This window comes from Macrotis lagotis, chromosome 2, assembly GCF_037893015.1.
Source record: "Macrotis lagotis isolate mMagLag1 chromosome 2, bilby.v1.9.chrom.fasta, whole genome shotgun sequence".
NCBI lineage: Eukaryota > Metazoa > Chordata > Mammalia > Peramelemorphia > Peramelidae > Macrotis > Macrotis lagotis.
In genome coordinates, this window is record NC_133659.1 from 288,746,238 (window position 1) to 288,770,075 (window position 23,838).

The window sequence follows — 23,838 nt, forward strand, 5'->3', positions numbered from 1 at the left end:
CATGCCCAATACACAAATGGAAATAGAGGACTGGCCCTCAGGGGAGAGGTTAGGGCTAGACACACACATCTGAGTATCATTTGCTTAGGAGAGAAAGAATAAAAGTGCACCCAGTGCTGGAAAAGGTGGCCAGATGAAGATTCTGTCATCAGTGAGAGTCAAAAGATGGAAGAAGTGGCAAATGTTTGTTGGCAAGTCTGTTACCTATGGAGCAGACATTCCAAAGAACACAACTGGAAGGAAATGGAAGCTTTAGAGTGGAACATTAAGGGGGTTGAATTGAAGAAGATAGGAACAAAGGAGTAGACTGTGAGAAGTAGAGAATATAGTTTGAGGAACTGGAGATTCAAAATAACTTTAAAAGGAGAGAGCTTGATCTGATCAGAGTTTATAATGGGTTCTGGGAGTTTATCATCAACACTAAGGGTTCAGCCTGAAGGTAGAGTACTCTCAGAAAATTGGGGAGCTCAAATGGGAAAACAATGAAATGAAAAGTATCTTTTTTTCTTCCCAGGCAGCCAGAAAAGCAAGCCAGATTAGACCAGGAAGATGGGGAGCAGATGGAAAGGTGTTTTTCACCTTAGACAGGCAAGAAGAATTCTACCCTACAGTCTTGCTCAAATTTTTGTATTCTGCATCCTGTTTAACTTCTGATCATCTATGTGATCACTAACAACCATCATTTAATCTGATTTCCTGATTATCACCTTCTAGGTAACTCCCTAGATCTGGATTCTATAAGATTCAATTTTGCCTTGGTTTTACTAATCCCAGATTCATCACCTAACTCATCAACTCATCACAATCTTGAGATTGATAAAGAATCAACACATAATGCTTAAAATCAACAAGAAAGTTTATTTATTCCCAACAATATTGATCATTATATTCCACAATGAACTATCATTTCAGCAAATAATCAAAGACTCCATTTATCCATTTAATAAAGTTACTAGCAACCTTAACCATCAGAACATAGATCAGAAGCCTATACAATTTATTCCACAGGAAAGGCAAAATATATGCTTTGACTCTAATCCAGGCTAAGAATTGATTAAGAAATACCCGTAAAATCAGGCTTATTGATTTAACAACCTTTATTAACTGGTAATTAAAATTTTCCATTTATCTTATAATCAGCAAATGTTTGATATGGGAGAAGGGATTAACACACTGAGAAGTGACTTGTGGGAAGGGATAATAGACCAATTGCAAAAGCATGACAGTCTAGGGTTATTTAGTGTAAGGGCAAACATTCTTCTATACTCCAGCAGCCCCAGAAGGCACTAATGTTCCATGGTAAAGCACATGAATCTTACATAATAATGCATGTAAGAATGACTCAGAGTCATGAAGAAAAGGATCATGTTCAGCAAAAAATTATAATGATTATTTTCAAAATAGCATTTATGAATCACTTTATGGTTTGTTAAATGTTTTATAATATTCTCTCATTTGATCCTCACAAAAGCTTTGGGAGGTAAGTGCTATAAGAAAACTGAGGCAGGGGGAGGTTATGACTTACTGAGGTTCTCACAGTTAGTGTGTGAGGTTAGATTTTAACTTGGATCTGCCTGACTCATCATATTATGTTTATTAAAATATATAAATGGGCCCTACATTTTGGGAATATTTTTAATTTTTAAATCATTTTGTTGTCTTAGTGCAGAAAAGGGAAAGTTTCCCTTTTTCTGGAAAATAGGCTCATTTGGAATGCCTCATTCCCTAGAGATTCCAGACAAATGAGGTATTTAACCAGCTCCTTTACAAAAGATTAAAATGGAAACCAAATCTTACAAAAGTAAATTTCTTTTAAAAAGCTACAGAAACATCATCATCAAATTTCATAGAGTTCAGTTACTTCTTCACAAGTCATCTTTCCAATCCATCTTTAGATAGCACTTTGTGGTTTCTGAAAATATCTAGATAAAATATAACTTGACAATACTGTAGGCATATATGACAGAGGAATAAAGAAGAATTGAGCATCCCACCCAGCTGCATAACGATATCGGGGGTAAGAGGATGTCAGAGCATGTTCCATGCAGTCAGTTACTAGGTTCAAGTTTGTACAAGAATTTTCCAATGCTTTTATGTTACACTTGAGAGCTGAAAACAAAAAAGAAAAAAATGATTAGCTTTTTTGTTCCTCACTTTATCAGTCTAAAATTCAATGGTACAAGATTATAGAAATCCAAATGCAATTACCAAAAGATTCATACAAATCCAGATGATTTGTGCCTTTCAACAAATCTAAGGACAATTACACTGTTCATTTCATTATTCTATGAAAACTAATTCAACTTCTTCAAAATAACAGAAACTTAAACCTTGAATTATGGGCAACCCTCATTTTATAGGAAAAGGATTGCTAAGGTTTGGTTTCCATTTTAATCTTCCAGTTATAGTAATATCTGGTATTTATATAATGCCTTTTAAAGTTTGCAGTGTATTTTGAAAATGTTATCTTGTTTAATTCTCACAAACACCTTACAAGAAGATGCAATTATTATTTCTATTTTACAGATGAAGAAAATGATGTAAGTTTAAGTGACTTGCCCATAGATGCATAGCTAGTCTGAGGAAGGATGTGAACTCAGTTCTTTCTAACAATAGGACCACCATTCTTTCTATTACATAACCTAGTTGAGAATTATAAAAACAAAACCCTGGGTATCCTAACAAAATTAACTTTTTCCTTACTGACTTTCAAATCAGAAATATGTTCCCCAGAGAAAAACTAAATAAACTTTAATGAACTGAATCAAAAACTTGGAGTGTGAAAAGATAGTCAAGCACTTGATATGTAAGGAAGCTACATAATGAGATACAATGGGAAAAACAACAGATGTAATGGGAAGAACTTCAGATCTTTAATTAAGGAACTTGAGTTCAAGTCCCATCATTGTTGCCTATATGACCCTGGACTATTGTTACTTACCTTCTTGGGGTTCTCAATAGCCTCATATGTAAAATGGTAGAGTTAGTCTAAATGAGCCCCACCCAACTCCAAATGCTTGGAGTCCCAAACTAGCCATTCACATTTCCTTTGCTATATGTTCCTGACTCTAAAATATCCTTTTTATAACCGATTACTAACTCTACCTTCAGCCAATTTCTGTCCATAAGGCCTCAAAAGCATAAAAATTCCTGCCTTACTGAGTTAATTTTGTGATTTCATGTGATCAGATTTATTTAAAATAGACAATACCTAATCACCACTTAGAAATTCTTCTTTCACCCTCCTCCTTAATATTAACCAGTAATTCTTATCATATTTACAAATACTGCTATTAATGAAGAGAATGTGTTCAAAGATTCTTCTGTTTTACAATTTGTTGAAAAAACAAAATATTTGATTCACAAAATATAAAGCTGTCTTAAAGACTCTACCAACAAGGTATCTACCATGAAAATGTTAAGACCATAAATTATTCCTTGATAGAAAGCACAATAGAGACAGTGATGATGATGATGATGATGATGATGATGATGATGATGATTACTGACAAAATCTTTGGAGAAATGGATTCAAAACCTTACACAGGGGCGGCTAGGTGGCATAGTGGATAAAGCATGGGCCCTGGAGTCAGTAGTACCTGGGTTCAAATCCAGCCTCAGACACTTAATAATTACCTAGCTGTGTGGCCTTGGGCAAGCCACTTAACCCCGTTTGCCTTGCAAAAACCTAAAAAAAAAAAACAACCTTACACAGCTATTTTCAATCTGAAAAACTTAGTGAACTTCCTCAGGGTTCAGTTTCCTTATCTGTGTGAGCCTTAATAGTGTGACCTTCCCCTTAGCAGATTCCAGAAAGACCTCATTGCCTCCTCCTCTTCTTTAGACACTACAAACCTAGCAGGAAAGTAAATACAACTTCCTCCAATCTACTGCATTCTCAAGCCACCTTAGCAGGCAGTGTGTGCTGTAATTGGGAGACCAATGTAATAATGTGTGATATAGTTGGAAGAGCCTTACAACCCAAAAGACACATAATCAAAATCTACCTCTGATATATCTGAACTGTGTGATCACAGATGAATCATTTAACCTTTCTTAGTCTCCATTCCCCTATGTATATAAAAAAATAAGGAATAAAAAAGGAATACTAATACCTCAGTATTAGTTGAGAGGATCAAATAAACTCTTTGCAAAACATAGTGTGAACAAAGGTTAGAAATAGGGCAAAGGTAAGTATACTAGGATTCTATTTTGTAGAGCTGGATTTGACTCCATCATTTGTTTCTCAACTCTCTGTGATTCTTGGAAACATACACTTGGACCTTAGGTTTCTCATCTACAAAATGAATAGAATTAGACTAAATAAATTCTAAAACCATGATCTTATGACCATTAGAGTTCTATTAAATGAGTTCAGAAAAACCTGAGAAGACGTATATGAATTGATTCAAAGTGAAGTGAGTAGAGCCAGGAGATCATTGTACATAGAAACAGCAATATTATACGATTTCAATAGTGAATATTCAATAGTGAATGATTTAGCTATTCTCAACAATACAATAATATAAGACAATTTTGAGGGAATTATGATGAAAATGCTCTAATAAATAAATGACTTCAATGATCTTAGAAAGACATGGTAAGACTTGCAAGAAATGGTAAAGAACAAAGTGAGTAGAACAGCAATACTGTTTTAAGGACAATATTGAGTGACTAAGTCACTAAGTCATTTTGACTATTAAAAATACATAAATTAAAAATAAAGGACATAAGAAGAGAGACACTATCTGTATCCAGAGAAAGAACTGATAAATGGAAGTATGTATAAAATAATTTTATATATAAATACACATACATTTTTGTGTTGAATGATGATAGCCATCTCCAGGGTGGGGTGAGCAGAAGGAAAGAAAAAAAAGAAGGAAAAGAAATTTACATGATAACTTTATTGTATATTTGGAAGGGATAACAAGTTGTGCATAATGGATTTGCAATTTCATGTGCAATTATCTTTTTATGATGCTTTATGGTGATATTTATTTATTCCATAAATTAAAAATGAAACAATTTCAAAAATACTATCCACCCTTAAAAAAAGGACTGATAGAGTATGAATGCAAATTGCACTGTTTTTACTTTATTTTTCTTATTTTTTAATCTATGTTCTCTTTTGCAACATGGTTAATAGGGAATATGTTTTTGATGACTGCACATATATAATCAATATCTAAGTACTTGCCTTCTCAAAGAAGATGTGGGAAGGCATTTGGAGTTCAAAAATTATAAAAAATTAATGTTAAAATTATTTTTACATGTAAATGAGAAAAATAAAAATATTCTTTTTTAAAAAGATAAAATGTTGGGGCAGCTAGGTGGCATAGTGGATAAAGCACCGGCCCTGGAGTCAGGAATACCTGGGTTCAAATCCGGTCTCAGATACTTAATAATTACCTAGCTGTGTGGAGTTAGGCAAGCCACTTAACCCCGTTTGCCTTACAAAAAAACAAACAAAAAAAAAAGATAAAATGTTTAAAATGGTGGTCTAGAATAAGGGTAGAAGAGAGGAATTAGGGAAAACTAAAAATAATAATAAAGTACCAAGTGTGAATTATGAGTAGTAGTTTTGAAAGGAGATTTGTTCTAAAATAATCCATATAATCCTAAAGTCTACACACACCTATCATTTTCTGCTGAAACATCCCACTCAAAGACACTCTTATAAAAATACCCAAATTCAGCCTTTTGTTTACCCACCATCTTGATCAAAAGAAAAAAAACTCACTTTTCTCAAAGTATTCTTTTCCATAGCATTTTTTAATCTCCAATGGGCTTTTATTCCATTCATTTTCAAAACTCTCCTGATACTTCTGGGTGTTTGTCATGCTTGTTTTGAAATAGCCAGGCTCAATTATGCTGATTTTCACCCCAAAATGTTGCATTTCAAGCCTGAAACAGATTGACCCAAGTTAATATGTTGATTTAAACATACCCTTAATTTGAATGTTCCTAGAAAGAAAATACAAATTAATTCAAGAACTTATGAAATCTGTCACAAGATCACTGCTCTGTGAGTTGGAGGGGACCTTACAGGTTATCTAGTCCAATTGTTTCAAACCCAAGCAGAAATAGATTTCTGCAGAATGCAATTTAATTTAGACAACTTTGGCTGTCCCTGCTGTGAGATTTACCAGCTAGCTATGTGACTCTTGGTCAAGTCCTTTAACTTCTTTGAAATTCTGCTTCCTCATCTGCAAAATGAGGCTAATCATACTCCCATGGAGTATTCACTCCTGAATGTTTGGAAATTTTAAATATCAGTCTATTGATCAAGCATTTATTAAGTGCCTATTCTTCTCTAGGTATTATACTAAATGTTGGGGGATTCAAAAGGAGACAAAAAGAGTCCCTACCCTCAAGAAATTCACAATCTAAGGAAGAAGACAACTGGCTAAGTAGGTACAAGATCCACCCATAAGTCTCTTGATTCAAAAATATTTGTTAAGTACCTTCTCTGTGAAAGGCTACATGGCCTAGTGAATAGAGAGCTGCCCTTGGAGTCAGGAAGACTTGGGTCCAGATTCTGTTTCATACTAGTGAGCTATCCCATGAGAAAGTTTCTTGGGCCCTGATTGCCTTCAGATGACTCTCTAAGACTAGAAATGGCAAATCTGCATTGGGAGTGAGAGCTCTGCTTTGGGAGCTCCTTAGATTGATGAAATCAGAAGGGAAGAAAGGAAGGAAGGAAGGAAGGAAGGAAGGAAGGAAGGAAGGAAGGAAGGAAGGAAGGAAGGAAGGAAGGAAGGAAGGAAGGAAGGAAAGGAGGGAGGAAAGGAGGAAGGAAGAAAAGGAAGGGAGGGAGAGGTAAGGAAGGGGAAAAAGAAGGGAAGAAAGAAAGAAAAGGGGGAAGGAGATAGAAAGGAAGGAAGGGAGGAAAGAGAAAAAGGAAAGAAGGAAGGAGGGAGGAAGGGAGGAGAGAGATAGAGAAAAGAAAGAAGTATTTATAAACATTTAAGCTCTATAGATACTATTATTACCTTCATCCTTCTGACTTAAAAGAATATCACCTTAAGGAAATGAAGGGATGTGTCAACTTGTAGAATGATTCTCAGTCCTTCTCTTGCATTTGTTTTAAAAAATTTAAATATATGTATATTGACTGAGCATTTATTAAGTGCCTACTGTATTTCAGGTTGGCAATTAGAGGACAGTGGATAGAGCACTGGGTCAGGGAGTCAGGAAGATCTGAGTTGAAATTCAATCTCAGAAGTTGTGTGAAAGGCAGCTAGGTGACACAGTGGATAAAGCAGCTGCCCTGTAGTCAAGACGACCTGAATTCAAATATGACCTCATGTATGTATCTGACACTATGTATGTATCCACTTAAGACTCTTAATAATTATCTAGCTGTGTGACCTTGGGCAAGTCACTTTAACCCCATTGCCTTTTTTCCTTTTATTTATTTTTTTTTTTGCAAGGCAATGGGGTTGTGTCTGAGCTCACATTTGAACTCAGGTACTCCTGACTCCAGGGCTGGTGCTCTATCCACTGCACCACCTAGCTGCCCCAACCACATTGCCTTTTTAAAAAAAAGTTGTGTGTGGGGAGGCTAGGTGGTGCAGTGGATAGGACACCGGCCCTGGAGTCAGGAGTACCTGGGTTCAAATCCGATCTCAAACGCCTAATAATTACCTAGCTGTGTGCCCTTGGGCAGCCACTTAACCCCATTTGCCTTGCAAAAACCTAAAAAAAAAAAAAAAGTTGTGTGACCCTGGGCACAACACATCACTTAATCCCTTTATGCCTCAGTTCCACATCTGTAAAATGAGGACACACAGAGAAAGAAATAGCAAACCACTGTAGTTATCTTTGCCAAGAAAACCCCATGTACAAAGTCCATGGAATCAAATAGCCAGATACAATTGAATGACTGAAGCAAAAATATTCCAGGTACTTTGTTCACACTGAGGGTACAAGAAGAACCCAAAGAGAACTCACAGTTTAGAGGGGAACACAACAACAAACAACTGTTATAAGCTGTATATAGAAAATAATCAACAGGGATACTGAAAAGGCATCCTGATCCTGGGAAGCCAAGAGACAGAGATAAGGAGGGACATGCTGAGGGATAGACAGAAAAAATGCCCAGATATAGAGCATATTGTTTGGGGAACACTGAGGCCAGAAATAAGACTACGTATGTATCCACTTAAGATATACAGTGCTTCAATCCAAGGACAAATACAAATATGCTTAAAATTTTCAGTCTTTGGGGAAAATGTAGACCTTCTACCTAATGATTACTCTTCTACATGTATCCTCTATCCCATCTCCTATAGAAGTGTGCTTTTTTTGATCATCTCCTCTTTTCCCTTAATTTTCTATTTCTTCTTATGGTTCCTTCCCTTCTGCATATAAATATGCAGAAATACAACATATCTTCCTCATTCTTACAAATAATTCCATTTGATTTTATTGTTGTTACTGTTGAACCATTGGTCATTTTCAACACCTTGTGACTCCAAGAACCATAGCATGCCAGATCATTCTTCCCTATACTTTCTCTTGACATCTACCCAAGCTCATGTTCACTGTTTCTATGACACTATCTATCCATCTCATCCTCTGCCAGCCCCTTTTCCTTTTTGTATTCCATCAATCCCAAAGTCAGGGTCTTTTCCAATTATGTGGCCAAAATATTTAAGCTTCAGCTTCAGTATTCAAATTAATTTCTTTAAGTACTGATTGATTTGATATCCTTGCTGTCTAAGAGACTCTCAATTTCTTCTCCAGAATGAAAATTTGGAAGAGTCAATTCTGCAACACTCAGCTCAACTCTCAAAGACATACACTGCTACTGGAAAACCCATAGCATTGACTATACTTTGTCAACAAGTTGATATCTCTGCTTTTTAGTATGCTGTCCAGATTTGCCCTAGCCTTCCTTCTGAGGAGCAAGCATCTTTTAATTTCATTTGATTTGAATGAAGCTGATACTTATTGCTTTTACTTTCACATCACTTGCTCACTTCCTAGCTCCTCTGGAATCTGACTTCCAGCCTCATCATTCAGTTGAAACTTTTCTTTCCAAAACTACTCATGCTTTCTTAATTTTTCTTCTTGATATATCTCTAGTATTGGATACTTCTTAAAACTTTCTCCTTCCTGGACTTTGATGACACTGCCCTTTCCTCATTCTCATTCTGGTCACTTCTCAGTTTCCTTCAGTGTATTACCATAGCATTGATACTACCCCAGGGCTTTTATTGGTCCTCTTTTCTATTCTCTCTTGATAATCTTGCCAGCCCCAGTGTTTTAACTATCATCTTGTTGCAGATGACAGTTACATCTATATATACTTTTCTAAATTTTTTTCCTGGTACATAATAGGTGATGAATTATTGATTTGACTGAATTTCAGACCCAAGTCACCAACTGGACATACTGTACATCTCCCAATGGATGGGTTATCCTAAAGGTATTGCAAAATCAATATGTCCAAAACAAAATTCATTATCATTCTTCCTAAATCCTCTCCTCTTTCCAATATCTCTATTTCTATTGAGGGCATCACAATCCTTTCTAGTCAACCAGGTTCCCAGTTCTGAAGTCACCCTCATCTCTTCATTCTCATTCTCTTCTCATGTTCAATCATTTGTCAAGTCTTGTCAATTAAAGCTCTCTCAGATCTATCCTTCTCTTCACTCATATGACCATTAGCCCAATTCAGGACCTCATCTACTTGGAGGTCTGAAATATTCTAACCCCATTGCCTCTCCCCAGTTGACTGGCTGGATATTTGGGTAGATAAAGTACAACAATAGTTACCTCAGACAGTCTGAAAAAGCTTCTACTCCATACTTGGAACAGCAGTAGGACCCTACTAAAAAAGCCAGTCTTCCCAAGATGCTAGAGACATTTACAATTCTTCCCCTGGCTTGCTTCACCATTGGTAGCATGCTGAGTGTCACCTCAATTAATCCAATTAGGTTTACATTTAGGGTCTTGATAAGATTCTCTTTGGTAGTCGACTCAGTACAAACAGTTGGAAAGGCAACTCCTGCATTATTGACAAGGCCCCAGAGTCCTACAAAGATACAAATCAAAATCACAAATGCATTAAAATGTTAAAAAAAAAGATGTTAGAGCTTATCTAGACTAAACTCAAGTATAAACTCTAATTGATTCCAACATTAATAAATTTAATGAGAGGCAGTGAGTTATGAAGGTCTCAGTTTGAGACTTACCTCCGATTTATATTAGTGGCATAAACATGAAGATTATCATTACAAACATTAGAGTAAAAATTCTTGATGGCAACAACTGTCTTTTACCTCTTTTTGTATACTCAGCACTTAGCAGAAGCACATAGTAAAGGCTTTAAAGTTGATTGATTGATTGATTGATTGATTGACAAATTACCTAACCTCTCAGTTCTAGGCAAGTCTAAAAGACTATAATTTACAAATGAGTTGTCTATTTCTCTCAGTAGTTCCTATACAAATGAGTTCCCCACACAGATAAAATCACAGATTATATACTGATTGATTGATTTAATAAGACATCTAGCATATCATCAAGTACAAAAATTCCCTCTTCTCTACATTTGGAGCACATCAAGAATATATTTAGAAACACAAAGGTTTATTACTGCCCTATTAAAAAATGAATATGATTACTACTGAGAAACATGGGAAATGCTTACATATAATGAAGTTAGTAAAACCAGGAAAACAATATGCACAATGACTACAACAATATTAATGGAAAAAATAACAATAAAACAGTGGAAACGGAATGATGCAAAATTATACTGACCAAGTCTGGTCTTAAAGAAAAGATGTGAAAAAGCACCTCTTGTTTCTTTTGCAGAAATTTTTATGTTGGTTAGTTTGCTAAATTGTTTTCTTTCCTCTTTTTTTATTCTTTTTAATTAAGAATGTTTCCCTGGAAGCAGAAAGGGAGAGGAGTAGGCAAGGAAATGTAGATGATATAAAATAAAAAAAAATTTTAGTTATTTTTTTAAATAGAAAAATAAAATTTTTAAAAAGATGGAATGCATCATTGCTGGATCTGTGAATAGACAATTATTCTGGAAGATAATTTGGAATTGGTATATATAAACAAAATCATCCCACTGCTAGGCTTAACTCTAAGGAAGTTACTGACAAAAAAGTGCAGGAGGATATGCACCAAAATACTGATAGATCACTTTTTGTGGTAGTAAAGAACTAGAAACAAATTAGATGGCCATTAGCTGAATCAATAAAGTATGATACATTAATGTAATAGAATTTTAAAAGACCACTATGCAAAATACAGAGAAGCATGGAAAGACTTACATGAACTGTAGCAGAGAACAGAGAACAGAGAACATTACCAGAAAAACAATACACATAATGACTACAACAATGTAAAGGAAAAAAAAAAAAACAAGAAAACTAGACAAGCTGAATTTTACAAAATTACAGAGAACAAGTTTGACTCCAAAGAAGAGACATGAAAAGATACCTCCTCCCATAATCTTTGCAGAGGCAACCTTGGAATATGGCAGTGAAAAATAACCAGTGGAAAGAAATGTCCAGAATCTAGAATGGGAGTGCTTTTTTGTACTAAAGTCAGCAGACCAGTAACACTGCATCAAAGACTATATATGTCAGCATGTATGGTATAAGAAGATTCAAAAGGTAGGAGTGGACTACATTAGGAAAGGCTATGAATGGCAAACATCTGATATTAGAGGCAATAGGGAGACAAAAACTGGAGTTATTGAATAGATGGAGTCACCTGACCAGACCTACATTTTAGGAAAATCATGTTAGCATCTGAATGAAGGATGGATTAAAGTGGGCAGAGATATATGAGAAGCAGTCCTACCAGCAGGCTATTGCAATAGTCCAGGAGTTAGGTGATAAAAGAATCTACTCTGGAGAGGTACCAGTGTCAGAAGAGAGAAGAAGGCTCATTCAAGAAATGTTGTAGAGGTGAAATCACCAAGTATTGGCAACAGCTTGGATATGGGAGGGAGTTGTGATGAGAAACAGTAAGAAGTCTAATTTGACTCCAGGTTTTGAGCCCTGAGGGACTGGGAAAATGGTATTGCCCTCCTCAGTATTGGAAATTTAGGGGTAGGGAGAAATTTTTAGGGGAAACATAATGAATTCTGTTTGGGACATAATTGAATTGAATTGAATTGATCTATTCAGCATCCAGGTTGAGATATCTGAAGTGCAGTTGAAGATACAAAATTCAAAGGGGCAGCTAGGTGGCACAGTGGATAGAGCACCAGCCCTGGAGTCAGGAGTACCTGAGTGCAAATCTGGCCTCAGACGCTTAATATGATTAATTGCCTAGTTGTGTGATCTTGGGCAAGTCACTTAACCCCATTGCCATAAATAAATTTTTTTTAAAAAGACACAAAAAATTTGGGGTCAGCAGAGAAGATCAGGCAGGACTGGTAGATTTGAGTATAATTAACATAGAGGACCAAACCCTGAGGGATGACTAAGATCATAAGATATGTCATAGATGAGGATCCAGTAAAGAAAACAGAAAGAGTGATTAAATAGATACAAGTAGAAGTAGGAAAGAGTGGCAACCTGAAAAACTTGGAGAGAAGAGAATATCAAAAAGAGAGTTCAAGGAGATATCAAGGCTATAGAGAGATCAAGGAGAATGAAGATTGAGAAAAGGTCATCAGATTTTGCAATGAGATCATTAGTAACTCTTGAGAGAGGAGCTTTAGTGTGGGGAACTAGAAATAAGGGATTAAGAGGAAAGTGAAAAAAGAGAAAGTTGAAGGCTTAGATTTAGACCATTTCTTTATGTGAGACAGGGATGAAGGAAAAGAGAGTGGTCAAAGACACCTGAGTGGTAGGAAATAAATTAGAAGGGGGAAAAGAGGAAATTTCAATTTTTGCTATAACATATAAGACAAGGTTCTCAGCTGACAGAGTTGGGGAAATGGGAGCCATGGGAGGCTTGAGTTGGGATGAAAAGATTTGGAAGAACTGCTGTGGAAAGTGGGAAAGCAAATTGATAAGGGAGATTTAATGGGATTGCCTAGCTCCACTGAGATTATGTAACATAAATTTGTAGTGAACTCAGTCTTTATGGTAATGTGATTTTTCTCCATTTTCATTTATATGTGTAGGAATGAAGACAGGGAATCAAAGTAGACTGACCAACTGGGATTCATCTATAATATGGTAAAGGGATTAAGGATACAATTAAAAATTTATGTACAAATCAAAGTCCTGAAGAGATTATAGCAAAATAAAATATCTTTAGGAGCAAACATTTAAATAGTACAGAGAAAGCCCTTTTAGATGTAGAAAAAACCATTCCACACTTAGAAAAGTTCTAAGACTTGAATTATTTAAATAATTTTAAAAAGTCAAAGATAATGAGTACCAGAATTAGCAACAAAACCCAAGCTTTTTCCACCATAATTTCCCACCCCATTACAGAGCAGTAGACAGTTGGTATACCCTAGTTACAACTATGTAAAATTCATCAAGCAATTAATAAATACCTACTTTCTGTGAAGCACTATTGATTAGATAAATGAAACACAGTTAAGGACCTTACCCCCTGGTAAAGACTCAGTAAATCACCCCCCCCCAGGCAAAAGACAAACCCCTTATCAAGTCAATAAATCCCTATCCTAGCCTGAAAAGATTAAGTCTGAGCCTCTGTTCTTCTTATACTATCCCAGATTACTCTATCTTCCTACATTTTTGTCCCTTACTAAATAAAGCTCACTTTCTTCTCCATTGAGTTGTTGTCTCACTTTGGGAACTCAGCCCACTCTTGGAGAGTATGAATCCCAAATAAATGCCCTTTGCTTGAATTGGAAAAAAATCTGAGCCTGAATTCTTTTGAGAGTTGACCTGTAACCTAAACCTTTACCTTATGGATACAATGACAAAAATGAAAAATATTCCCAATCTCAAAAAACTTGCAATACACAAAATAGAAAATTAATAAATGGAGGTTAATTTGATCAGAAATGGAAACTACATCCAGAAGGATAGTAAAATGTTGCCCTCATGAAGGGGTACCTAAGCTTAACTTTAAATGATACTAAAAAATGTAAATGCATTCTCAGGTCCTCCTGACTCCAGAGATGGTGCTCTATCCACTGCATCATCTAACTGCCCCTTATAAAAGCATTCTAACCATGAAGGACAGAAGCTTGTGCATAGATATAAAGGCAGGAGATTGAATACCAAGTTCAGGAAAGCAACAAATAGACCCATTTCTTTCTTCATACTTAAAGATTTAATGAAAATGAAACAATGGTTTTCTTTAATTCATACCTTTATTTCCAACACGCTTCTTCACCCACTGGGTTGCTGCAGTGATGCTTTCAGTCTTGGTTACATCCATGATCACTGTCTCTACCCTATCTGAAGTACCACGCCTCAGCTCCTCGGCCCCTTTCTCTGTTAGACAGGCTGCTAGAACCTTCATGCCCCTAAGGTCCAGCTGCTTGGCCAAATGGTTTCCAAATCCAGAGTCACAACCAGTAATGAAGACATATTTGTGCCCAAGATTACTCACCACCTGCCTTTCCCGGTACCAGCGAAAGAGATAGTAAAGGCCAATGAGGCCAAGCAGGTAGAGCCACATGGAAGCAATTGGTCTTTCACTATAAACAAAGCATGAGAAAAATGTTATCTGCTCTGTAGACTTTCAGTCTTCCAGAAGTCATTTTTTTCTAATAGTTTTCTTTTGAGCCAGATCTGTGATTTCAACAATAGAGAATTCCTACCAAAGTAAGTAAGTACCTGCTCTATAAGGTAAGTCTTAGAGACTTGCCTAAGTTATTTAGAGCTTAATTGATATGCTTAGGGTCTAAGATCACATAACCAGTATTACATCAGAGACACACTTGGAACCAGGTCCCCAGAAGCCACTTCCAAGCATTGGACTATATGACTGAGGTCCCACTGGAAGGTTCCACAAGTTCTGATGCCATGTTAATAGGATCATTTCTTCTATGATGAAGAATGCTTATAAATGCTTATAAAAATGCTCTGCAAAACTTTAAAATTGGGAGACATTGGTATAGGTCCATCCATGCCCTCATCAAAGAAGGTCCTGTGCTCTACAGAGCAAAGTAGAATTGAAGTAGCTCAAAAGAAATGCAAGATGAGCAAATTTAGAGAATCCACCTCTAATGTTCACATGGATTATTTGCACCTGACCTGTGATAGAGCATTCTGAGCTTGTATTGATCTGATCAGCTATAGTCAGACATAGTATAACTTGACTCTAGTGATATCATTTTGGTCCTCTTCCAGATCAAAGGATAACAAGCAGTCTACCATAAAAATGTTTACAATCACTCAGTAGGAACTGCCATCTCTGGAATGCCAAGAAGATTTTTTCTCAATCAATATGAAAAGTGAAAATCCTATAATATGAACTTCCAGATATCAGAGAGAGACAGAGACAGAGAGATGGAGAATAAATTATTGATCGTCTAGATATATCATGTCCCTTCAAACACCATCACTGCACACCACACTTCTGCCATGTCATGCCTAATTATCCTGATCCCAGAGCTCATAAATACATGCATATTCTTTATTTTTTTCTGGTCTCCCTATCCTTCCCTCCTCTTTTTTTTTCTGGAATGACTAGATCTACATCCCTGCCTACATGAAGACCAAACCTCACATTCCCCCATCAAACAGATGGTCTAAATTCCTCTCACTGGCATGACATGGAAAGGAGTATTGTGGGCCAGGTGTTAGAGACTTGAAACCAGGAAGACAAGGGTTCAAATCTGCCCTCTGAAATCTTCCTTAGCTCTCTTTCCAGAAACAGGTCATTTAATTTGTCTCAATGTCCTCATCTATAAAACTGCAAAAATAACCTCCCAGGTTTGTTATGAAGAACAAATGAGACAAAGCTCTAAGTGTTATATGGCTATTATTATACTAGAAAATGTACATTTAAAAACCAGAGTATATAGAAACAAAGACCCTTCAAAGAATCTGATGTTCTTAGAGGCTGAGATTTGTTGGGATTCTTCATTTTTTTCAAGTAAAAGAATCTAGAAATAGTTTCAATTTGGTTCAAACCACAATGTGGAATTTTTTATTTTGTTTTAGTTTATTGGAACTTTTGTTGCTAATTACAGAAAACTTTAAGGCAAAACCAGAAAAGGCAATGGGGTTAAGTGACTTGCCCAAGTTCACACAGGTAGATAATTATTAAGTAATGGAATCTAGATTTGAACTCAGGTCCTCCTGATTCCAGGGCTGATGTATTATCCAGCACACCACCTAGCTGCCCCTAAGAGTTCATTTCACTCATCCCCCCCTTTCCTTTTTTTTTTTGGTTTTTGCAAGACAATGGGGGTTAAGTGACTTGTCCAAGGCCACACAGCTAGGTAATTACTAAGTGTCTGAGGTCGAATTTGAACTCAGGTCCTCCTGACTCCAAAGCCCGTGCTCTCTCCACTGTGCCACCTAGCTCCTCCCCTTCCTTTTCGACAGTAATAATAAACAACTGATTTTTTTTTGGGGGGGGGGGAGGTTTACAAGGCAGTGAGATTAAGCAATTTGCCCAAGATCACATAGCTAGGTAATTATTAAGTGTCAGAGGCAGAATTTGAACTCAGGTCCTCCAGGCTTCAGGTAGTCCTCTATCCACTGTGCCATCTAGCCGCCCCCATAATGTGGAATTCCTAGGACTCTTTGAGAAGGATTCTTTCAACTAGTCAACCCACAGATTCCTAAGGGCAATAAGAGAAAGAGCCTGATACGTTAATCATGAAGACAAACAATGGGGAAAGGCTTGATGCAAATTTGTGGAGATTCTTATTTATTGCTTTTGTAAATGGATTAAATGTTAAGGCTGGAACAAGTAGAAAGAAGGTTAACTATGCTCCCTATAATAATTGGTCCCCTCTCTCAAGAAACCCACCTCTCAAGAAAAGTTTAAAGATATATTTAGGGGATTGCAGTGGGAAGCCTATATGTAATATGACCAAGGCCAACTCTAGACAAATTTTTAAATACTGAATAATAGCAGGAATAATTTTTAAATACTGAATTATATAAGCTCAGAATGTTCTACCACAGGTCAGGTGCAAATAATTCAATACTTGAACTTTTCAAGAAATACAAAAGCCAAATAAAGAAATAAAAATAAAAGAGAAATATAAATAATAATAATATACAAAAAACAATAAAAAAGACAGTAATGTGAAATTGTTTAGCCAAGTATAGTTCTAACCTAACATATCCCAGAAATAATAAAGAATACCAGAGGAAAGAAAGATTTTAAGAAGAAAAATCTTACAGAACTCTTCTTTCCTCTTTAGGATTATCACCAATATGATCTCTTGGAGGGGCTTCACACTGGAGATCTAGTTAGAGGAAGAGACCCCAAATCCTGAATCTTCCTATGAAGTAGGTGAAACAAGGGACAGGGCTACTAGAGCAAAAGCGCAGAGCTGGGGAGTAAAGGCTTTTCTGTGAGGATTGGGGAGGGGAGGGGAGAGGAGGGGAGGGAAGAGCTAAAACCAAAATGGTAGATTAATAGAATTCATACTCTGAGGTTGTCTAGGGCAGGCCTGGGTGAGAGAAATTGAAAGTCTGCTACTAACCTTTAGGAGGGTAAGATAAATCTTGACTCAGCACAGCTGGAGATCCCTTATAGCCCAAATAAAGTCTTGAGGAGAAAAATAATAGGGAAAAAATACAATTTGTTTTTGGGGGGGGGGGAGGTTTACAAGGCAGTGAGATTAAGCAATTTGCCCAAGATCACATAGCTAGGTAATTATTAAGTGTCAGAGGCAGAATTTGAACTCAGGTCCTCCAGGCTTCAGGTAGTCCTCTATCCACTGTGCCATCTAGCCGCCCCCATAATGCAAATACAATAACAAATTGTATTTTTTCCCTGAAAAAAGTTTAAAAAAAAATCTAGGCAGAGTGAATTTAAGGGTGACAAATGCTTCAGACTCCCTCTTTTGGAGTTTAGATAAACTTTGCTCATTAAAAATCACCCTTCCTTCTTAGCACCATTTTGTCGACTTCCATTGCGCCACAAGAGCCAAGTGGAGGAAGAAGCAAATGCGTAGGCTGAAGCGCAAAAGGAGAAAGATGAGGCAGAGGTCCAAGTAACCAGACGGTGCTGACCATTGGTGACATTCTCAGGAGGGCAGAATCCTTCAGGAGACAGACATCATCTGCCCTACGAAAGACTCTACAAGTTCTACCATCTGATAAAGGACTCTATTTGACACCTCTCTGGCAAAAAAGGACATACCATCTTTTAATGCAGATCCTGCCTCCCTGCCTCATGATTGTGTGCTATAGGACTCTGGTCATTCCGGACTGTTGTTTTCCCTGTGGCTAAGTGTAGCACACCTGTATAATAAATCCTCAAAACTTTGAAAAAAAATCACCCTTGTGGGATGGCTAGGTGGCACAGTGGATAGAGCACTGGCCCTGGAGTCAGGAGTACCTGAGTTCAAATCCAGCCTCAGACACAATAATTACCTAGCTGAGTGGCTTTGGGCAAGCCACTTAACCCCACTGCCTTGCAAAAACAAATAAAAAAAAGTCACCCTTGTGAATATAAAATTTTGAAGCGCATTTTAGTCATATGATAATTACAGATTTACTGACAATTAATTTTTAGGTAATAAGAGCTAGCATTTATATAGCACCCGCACCAGACATTAGGATAAGCACTTCACAAATACTAGCTTATTTGATCCTCACAACAACCTGTGAGGTAGATGCAATTATATACCTATTTTAATAATAATAATAATATTTATAAAGCACTTACTATATGTGAGGCATTTTGCTAAACTTTATACAATTATTTTCTCATTTGAGCCTCACAACAATCCTAGGAGGTAAGGTGATATTTTTTTATCTCCATTTTACAAATAAGAAAACTCAGAATAAATTAAGAGACTTTTCTATGGTTACATTAACTAGGAAGTATCTGAGGCAGGTTTGGGGCAGATTCAGAGTCTAGTACTCTATCCACTGCACAAACAATTTGCTTTAGTTTCAGAGATCTCTATTTTGGAAGAGAAAGAGGAATAAGTCTGGGGATTTTTTTTTTTTTAGGATTTTGCAAGGCAAATGGGGTTAAGTGGCTTGCCCAAGGCCACACAGCTAGGTAATTATTAAGTGTCTGAGACAGGATTTGAAAGTTTGGGGATTTTTGAGGACACCAGACATAAAGAAGGAAATAAAAGTAGCCTAAACTTAATGCCTCTCACCTCTGGGAAAGAAGAAACTGTCTAAGAGTTAAAATGTGAAAAAGACAAAACTCCATTTAGAGGGCAGAGCCTCTGTTGTTAGTTGTTTCTGACTTTTCATGACCCCATTTGCAGTTTTCTTGGCAAAGATTCTAGAACGCTTTGCCATTTTCTTCTCCAACTCATTTTACAGATGAGGAACTGAGGAAAATAAGGTTAAGTGACTTGTTCAGGGTCACATAGCTAATAATTATCAGAGATTAGATTTGAACTCATAAAGTTGAATCTTCCTGATTTCCAAGTCCAGTACTCTGTGTTCTATGGTGCCACCTAGCTCTGTTTTAGTCAATATGTTTGCTATAGGTAAATCATTAACGATAGAATGTTAAAGAATTAAACAGAATTTCCAGGCACCAGAGTCATTGAGATCACCTGGATGCTGAAGAAAGTGGTGCCTGTAATAGTAGGCTTAGGAAATGTATCTTCAAAGGTCAGATAAGGAAGAATCTTTTCATACAGGGAACCAAGAGACAAAGAACAGGACTTTAATGGAATTAGAATCTTTGAGACTAAGTGTAAGGGTGAAAACTCTAAAGTTCTTGTAGGTCAAAAACCCAAAGAAGGACTTCTTAGGAACCAAGGGGAAAAGTGCCTCCTGAAAGCTCCTGCATATGGAACCATGATTAGGACAATGGATTCTGTGACCTTCTCTAGCCTTACATCTTCCACAGCCTTGCAAAGCTAAATTTACCTGACTAGGGACTTAGTCAAAATTGGGACAAGTAACTCCAGACACAAGATCAGAAAGTGTTGAGTCAGATAAGAGACAAGGGAAAAAAAGAACTAAAGTCTAATAATAATAAAGTTAGCATTTAAATAGCACCTCCTAGGTCCCAGGCGGTGTGCTAAAAGTTTTATTTCCTGAGTTTCACATCAACTCTGTAAGATAAGTGCTGTTGTTATCTTTCTGAGGCAAACAGAGGTTAAGGTCAATTAGTATCAGGTTTGTTCTCAGAGTCTACATTGTAATCTCCAAAACTTGGTGTCTGTGGGACCCTAAACTAATCAAAACCTCTCAGAAGTTCAGTTGCCTCACTTATAAAATGAAGATAATAATACAACGCAAAACCCATTTCAAATGAACAAATATTTATTAAGCACTGTAAGCAAAAAATAAAACAAAATGGCCCCTTCTTTTGTAGAAGAAAGCTTCGTTAATGCATATGAACGAGAGCAAAATATTCTAAAATACATTTACAACCTGAGAAAAAATTAATTTTGTGGAAGCTGATAACTTTTATTATAGTTATTGTGATCAATTTTCATATCAGCAGTCTTACAATGCCACTCATCAGCCTTCAGAGAAAGAAGTATTAGTATTACTGATCCCATTCCTATTTTAATAAATAATTTTCTTCTTTTACTGGACTTCTTATTTATGTTGCACTGTTTTATATGTGGGTGTCAGAGGTCAGAATGGGAAGGAATGACCAGATCCATTTTTCAAATATTTACTATTAGATGTGTCTATAGCACCAGCAATACTAATACAAGTGGAAGATATATTAGAATTTGCCTATACCTGTGAGATTCGAAAATAAGATTTGACAGTGAAATTAAAAAGAACAGCTCAAGTCTTGTCAAACAATTTTTAAAGGTTTTTTTTTTTACCATTTTCCAAAACTTGCCCCAAAGACTTGCATCTAGTCTTATTGCCATAATAAAAAAAATCCACAAGGAAAGGGATGATTTTAAATTCCTTTACCACACTGAAATCCCCCATTACTCACTCCCCCAGTTCCCATTTCTGCAAGCAATGCTTCACACTCACCCTCTTGTATCACTTTACAAATTGGACAACCATTATTAGCTCAGGGTCTAGGATTGGGACAGGCTTTCTAAGTAATTATTTTTCTAATCCCCAGCAGGTAATTATCTCGTTCCTCATGTAAATAGTAATTAATCCCCATAAAGACTAAAATATTAGTAGAGAAAGTTTTTAAATGTCCTAAGCCCCAATGAGCTTTATATATTTTAAGACCAGAAGAGTAGACAATAAATTTTGATCCAAAAGAACCTGAGTTCACAGATCAACTCTGTAACTTACCAGCTATGTTATTCCTGTACTTCCTTTCGGAGTTGTAAAATGAATTGATTGGATTAGATAATCTCTAAGGTACCTTCCAATTTGCAGGATGTCATAACTGTCCTTCTTCAACAAGAAATTCACACCTACTGATAAAATTTCAGGCACTATGTTGATAATCTTATCCAGCAAGAGGGATTGGCCATCACAGCTCATAGGTAACAACTCAATCTGCTTATGCAGATTGTCAAAGATTATGAAAAAAACCAAAACTCTTCCTCTTTTCTCCCACCACAATAAGATAAACTCTCAAGTTTCCAGATCACAATCATATTTTGTGAAGTTCAAGAAATGTTAACGATCTACCTACACCCCACAAGCCCAGTGGGAAAATAATAGGAAGAATAGAAAAAATAATCAATCAATCAAAACTGCAAGAGTAAAAAAATTGTAATGACTTCCAGCAAGTGTCTCCTGATATTCATGTTTTGCTTCACCCTAAACAAGATCCTTAGTACAGTTAGAGAAATTTGTCCTCTGAAGATTTTTAACTATCATAAAAAAAAATCACTCACTTACCCATACCATACCCTGTCCTTTCCTCTCCCCCAATACATTCTCCCCAACACATCTGAGCAGACAGGTGTGGTTGAAGTCTTACCTGGTAGATAGAGACTCTTCAAATAGCCTCAGCAAAGTACAATTCGCTCCCTATTCCCTGCTGCATTTGCCTTTACAACTCCATCTAAATGGGTTTTTAAATATTCAGATTGATTTTGTTTTTAAACAACATCACCCTCTTGTGGTGAAAGTTTCATTTTGTCCCCTCATGACTGAGTTCCCTAGGCTCAGAATTCAACAACCTGTGCATGAATCTATGTCACTAGGAGAAAAGAAATTAAAAATGCATTTTTGGCACTTTTCTTAGCTCACATATTCCCTCCCATCAGTTGATGCCATGTTGTTGTTTAGTCATGTCTGACTCTTCTTAACCCTATTTAGGGTTTTCTGGGCAGAGATAGTGGGGTGGTTTGCCATTTCCTCGTCTAGTTCATTTTACAGATTAAAGAAACTGATGTAAAGAATCTTAAGTAGAGTCACTCCACTAATAAGTGTCTGAGACTGGATTTGAACTCAGGAAGAGAAATCTTCCTGATTTTGCACTCTATTCACTATGCCACCTAGATGCCCTTTTCTATCTTCTTGAAGTGCAAAGCACATACTACAGTGGAGGACAAAATTACATTTATTTTGCAAGTTTAGCATATATATATGTATATATATATATATATATATATATATATATATATATATATATATAATACACACACACACACACACACACACAAGATGTAGTACAATAACTAACATTTATATAAACCTTTAAAATTTACAGAGTAATTTACATGTGTCTTCCCATTTGATCTTCATAACAACCCTGTAAAGGAGCTGCTATAATTATCTCCATTTTACAGATGAGGAAACTGAGGTCAAGATAAGTAAAATGACTTTCAAGGGTGACACTCACTGAAGCAGGATTGGAACTCCTTCCTGACTCCAAATCCAAGCTAACTGCTTCTCTGAAAATGTAAGCGATTTGAGGGCAAATTGTTTCAGGTTTATCTTTGTATTCCCAATATCTAGCACAATATCTGGCCCATAGTATGATAATAATAAATGATTATATCTGACCCATAGTATGATAATAATAAATGAAGAAGAAGAAGAAGGAAGAAGGAGGAGGTAGAAGAGGAAGAGGAGGAGGAGGAAAAAAGATGAAAGGAAGAGGAGGAAAAGAAGAAAAGAAGAAGGAAAAGGAGGAAGAGGAGAAGAAGAAGTAGAAGCATTGCATGGGATGAAGTATAATGAATAGTGTAGTGGAAAGAAACCTGAACTTCAAGTCAGGAAATAAAGTTCTTGCTAGCTTGATGACTATGGGCAAATCACCTTACCTTTCAATCTATTTCCTTTGTATAATGGGGATAATAGCAAGGCTTAATAGGTCTGGTCCTAAACCTAGTGATAAGAAAACTTTCGGTGAAATCCTGCCTCTGACACTGTCTAGCTGTGTGAGCCTGGGAAAGTATTATTTGTATCTAAGCTTCCTTATCTTTTTTCTCTTTTTCCCACTGAATCTCCTTAACTTGCCTAGGATAGAAATATAGTGGCCTCTCATGGATGTGAATCATAATATTTCTCGGCATAGAAATTTTAATTTATTTTTTTCACCCTAGAGTGATTCATCCCACCTTAGACAGTCTGGTGGAGTTTACTTCAGAAGCTCTACCATATTGGTGCTAGATGTTGTTCTCAGAACTCCCAAACTCAAAAAAATCCACCAGCTCCACTCTCCTCAGAAGCAAGGATGCCACCATGTCCACCCTTCCTCATCTTTCAAATGGGAATAATATCCATATCTTGATGTTACTGTGGGACACAGGTAAGAAAATGTTACACTCAAACTTCTCCAAACACAACAAAAAGCATCTGTGAACTCAGAGACTCTCCAAGCTACAAGAAGCAACAGTCATAGAAGTTATTGGAAACTTTGTGT

At 36.5% G+C, this 23,838-nt stretch overlaps 1 protein-coding gene across 5 annotated transcripts; it reads right to left on the reverse strand.

The window, feature by feature from the left end:
* Positions 1–838: 838 nt before the first annotated feature.
* Positions 839–22,043, reverse strand: LOC141515073 (17-beta-hydroxysteroid dehydrogenase type 6-like). 5 transcript variants are annotated; one of them, XM_074226345.1, is made up of 7 exons: positions 21,946–22,014; positions 21,306–21,433; positions 14,280–14,611; positions 9,787–10,045; positions 5,744–5,907; positions 4,817–4,843; positions 839–2,109 (listed from the first exon to the last, which is right to left on the reverse strand). In XM_074226345.1, the coding sequence occupies exons 3-7, from the start codon at positions 14,590–14,592 to the stop codon at positions 1,892–1,894; spliced, it is 981 nt and encodes a 326-aa protein (XP_074082446.1). In that variant the 5' UTR covers positions 14,593–14,611; positions 21,306–21,433; positions 21,946–22,014; the 3' UTR covers positions 839–1,891. The 5 variants fall into 5 exon arrangements, with proteins under 5 accessions (XP_074082446.1, XP_074082447.1, XP_074082445.1 ...); XM_074226346.1 differs by having other exon boundaries at positions 21,306–21,430; positions 21,946–22,012; XM_074226344.1 differs by lacking the exon at positions 21,306–21,433 and having other exon boundaries at positions 21,946–22,043.
* Positions 22,044–23,838: the final 1,795 nt, after the last annotated feature.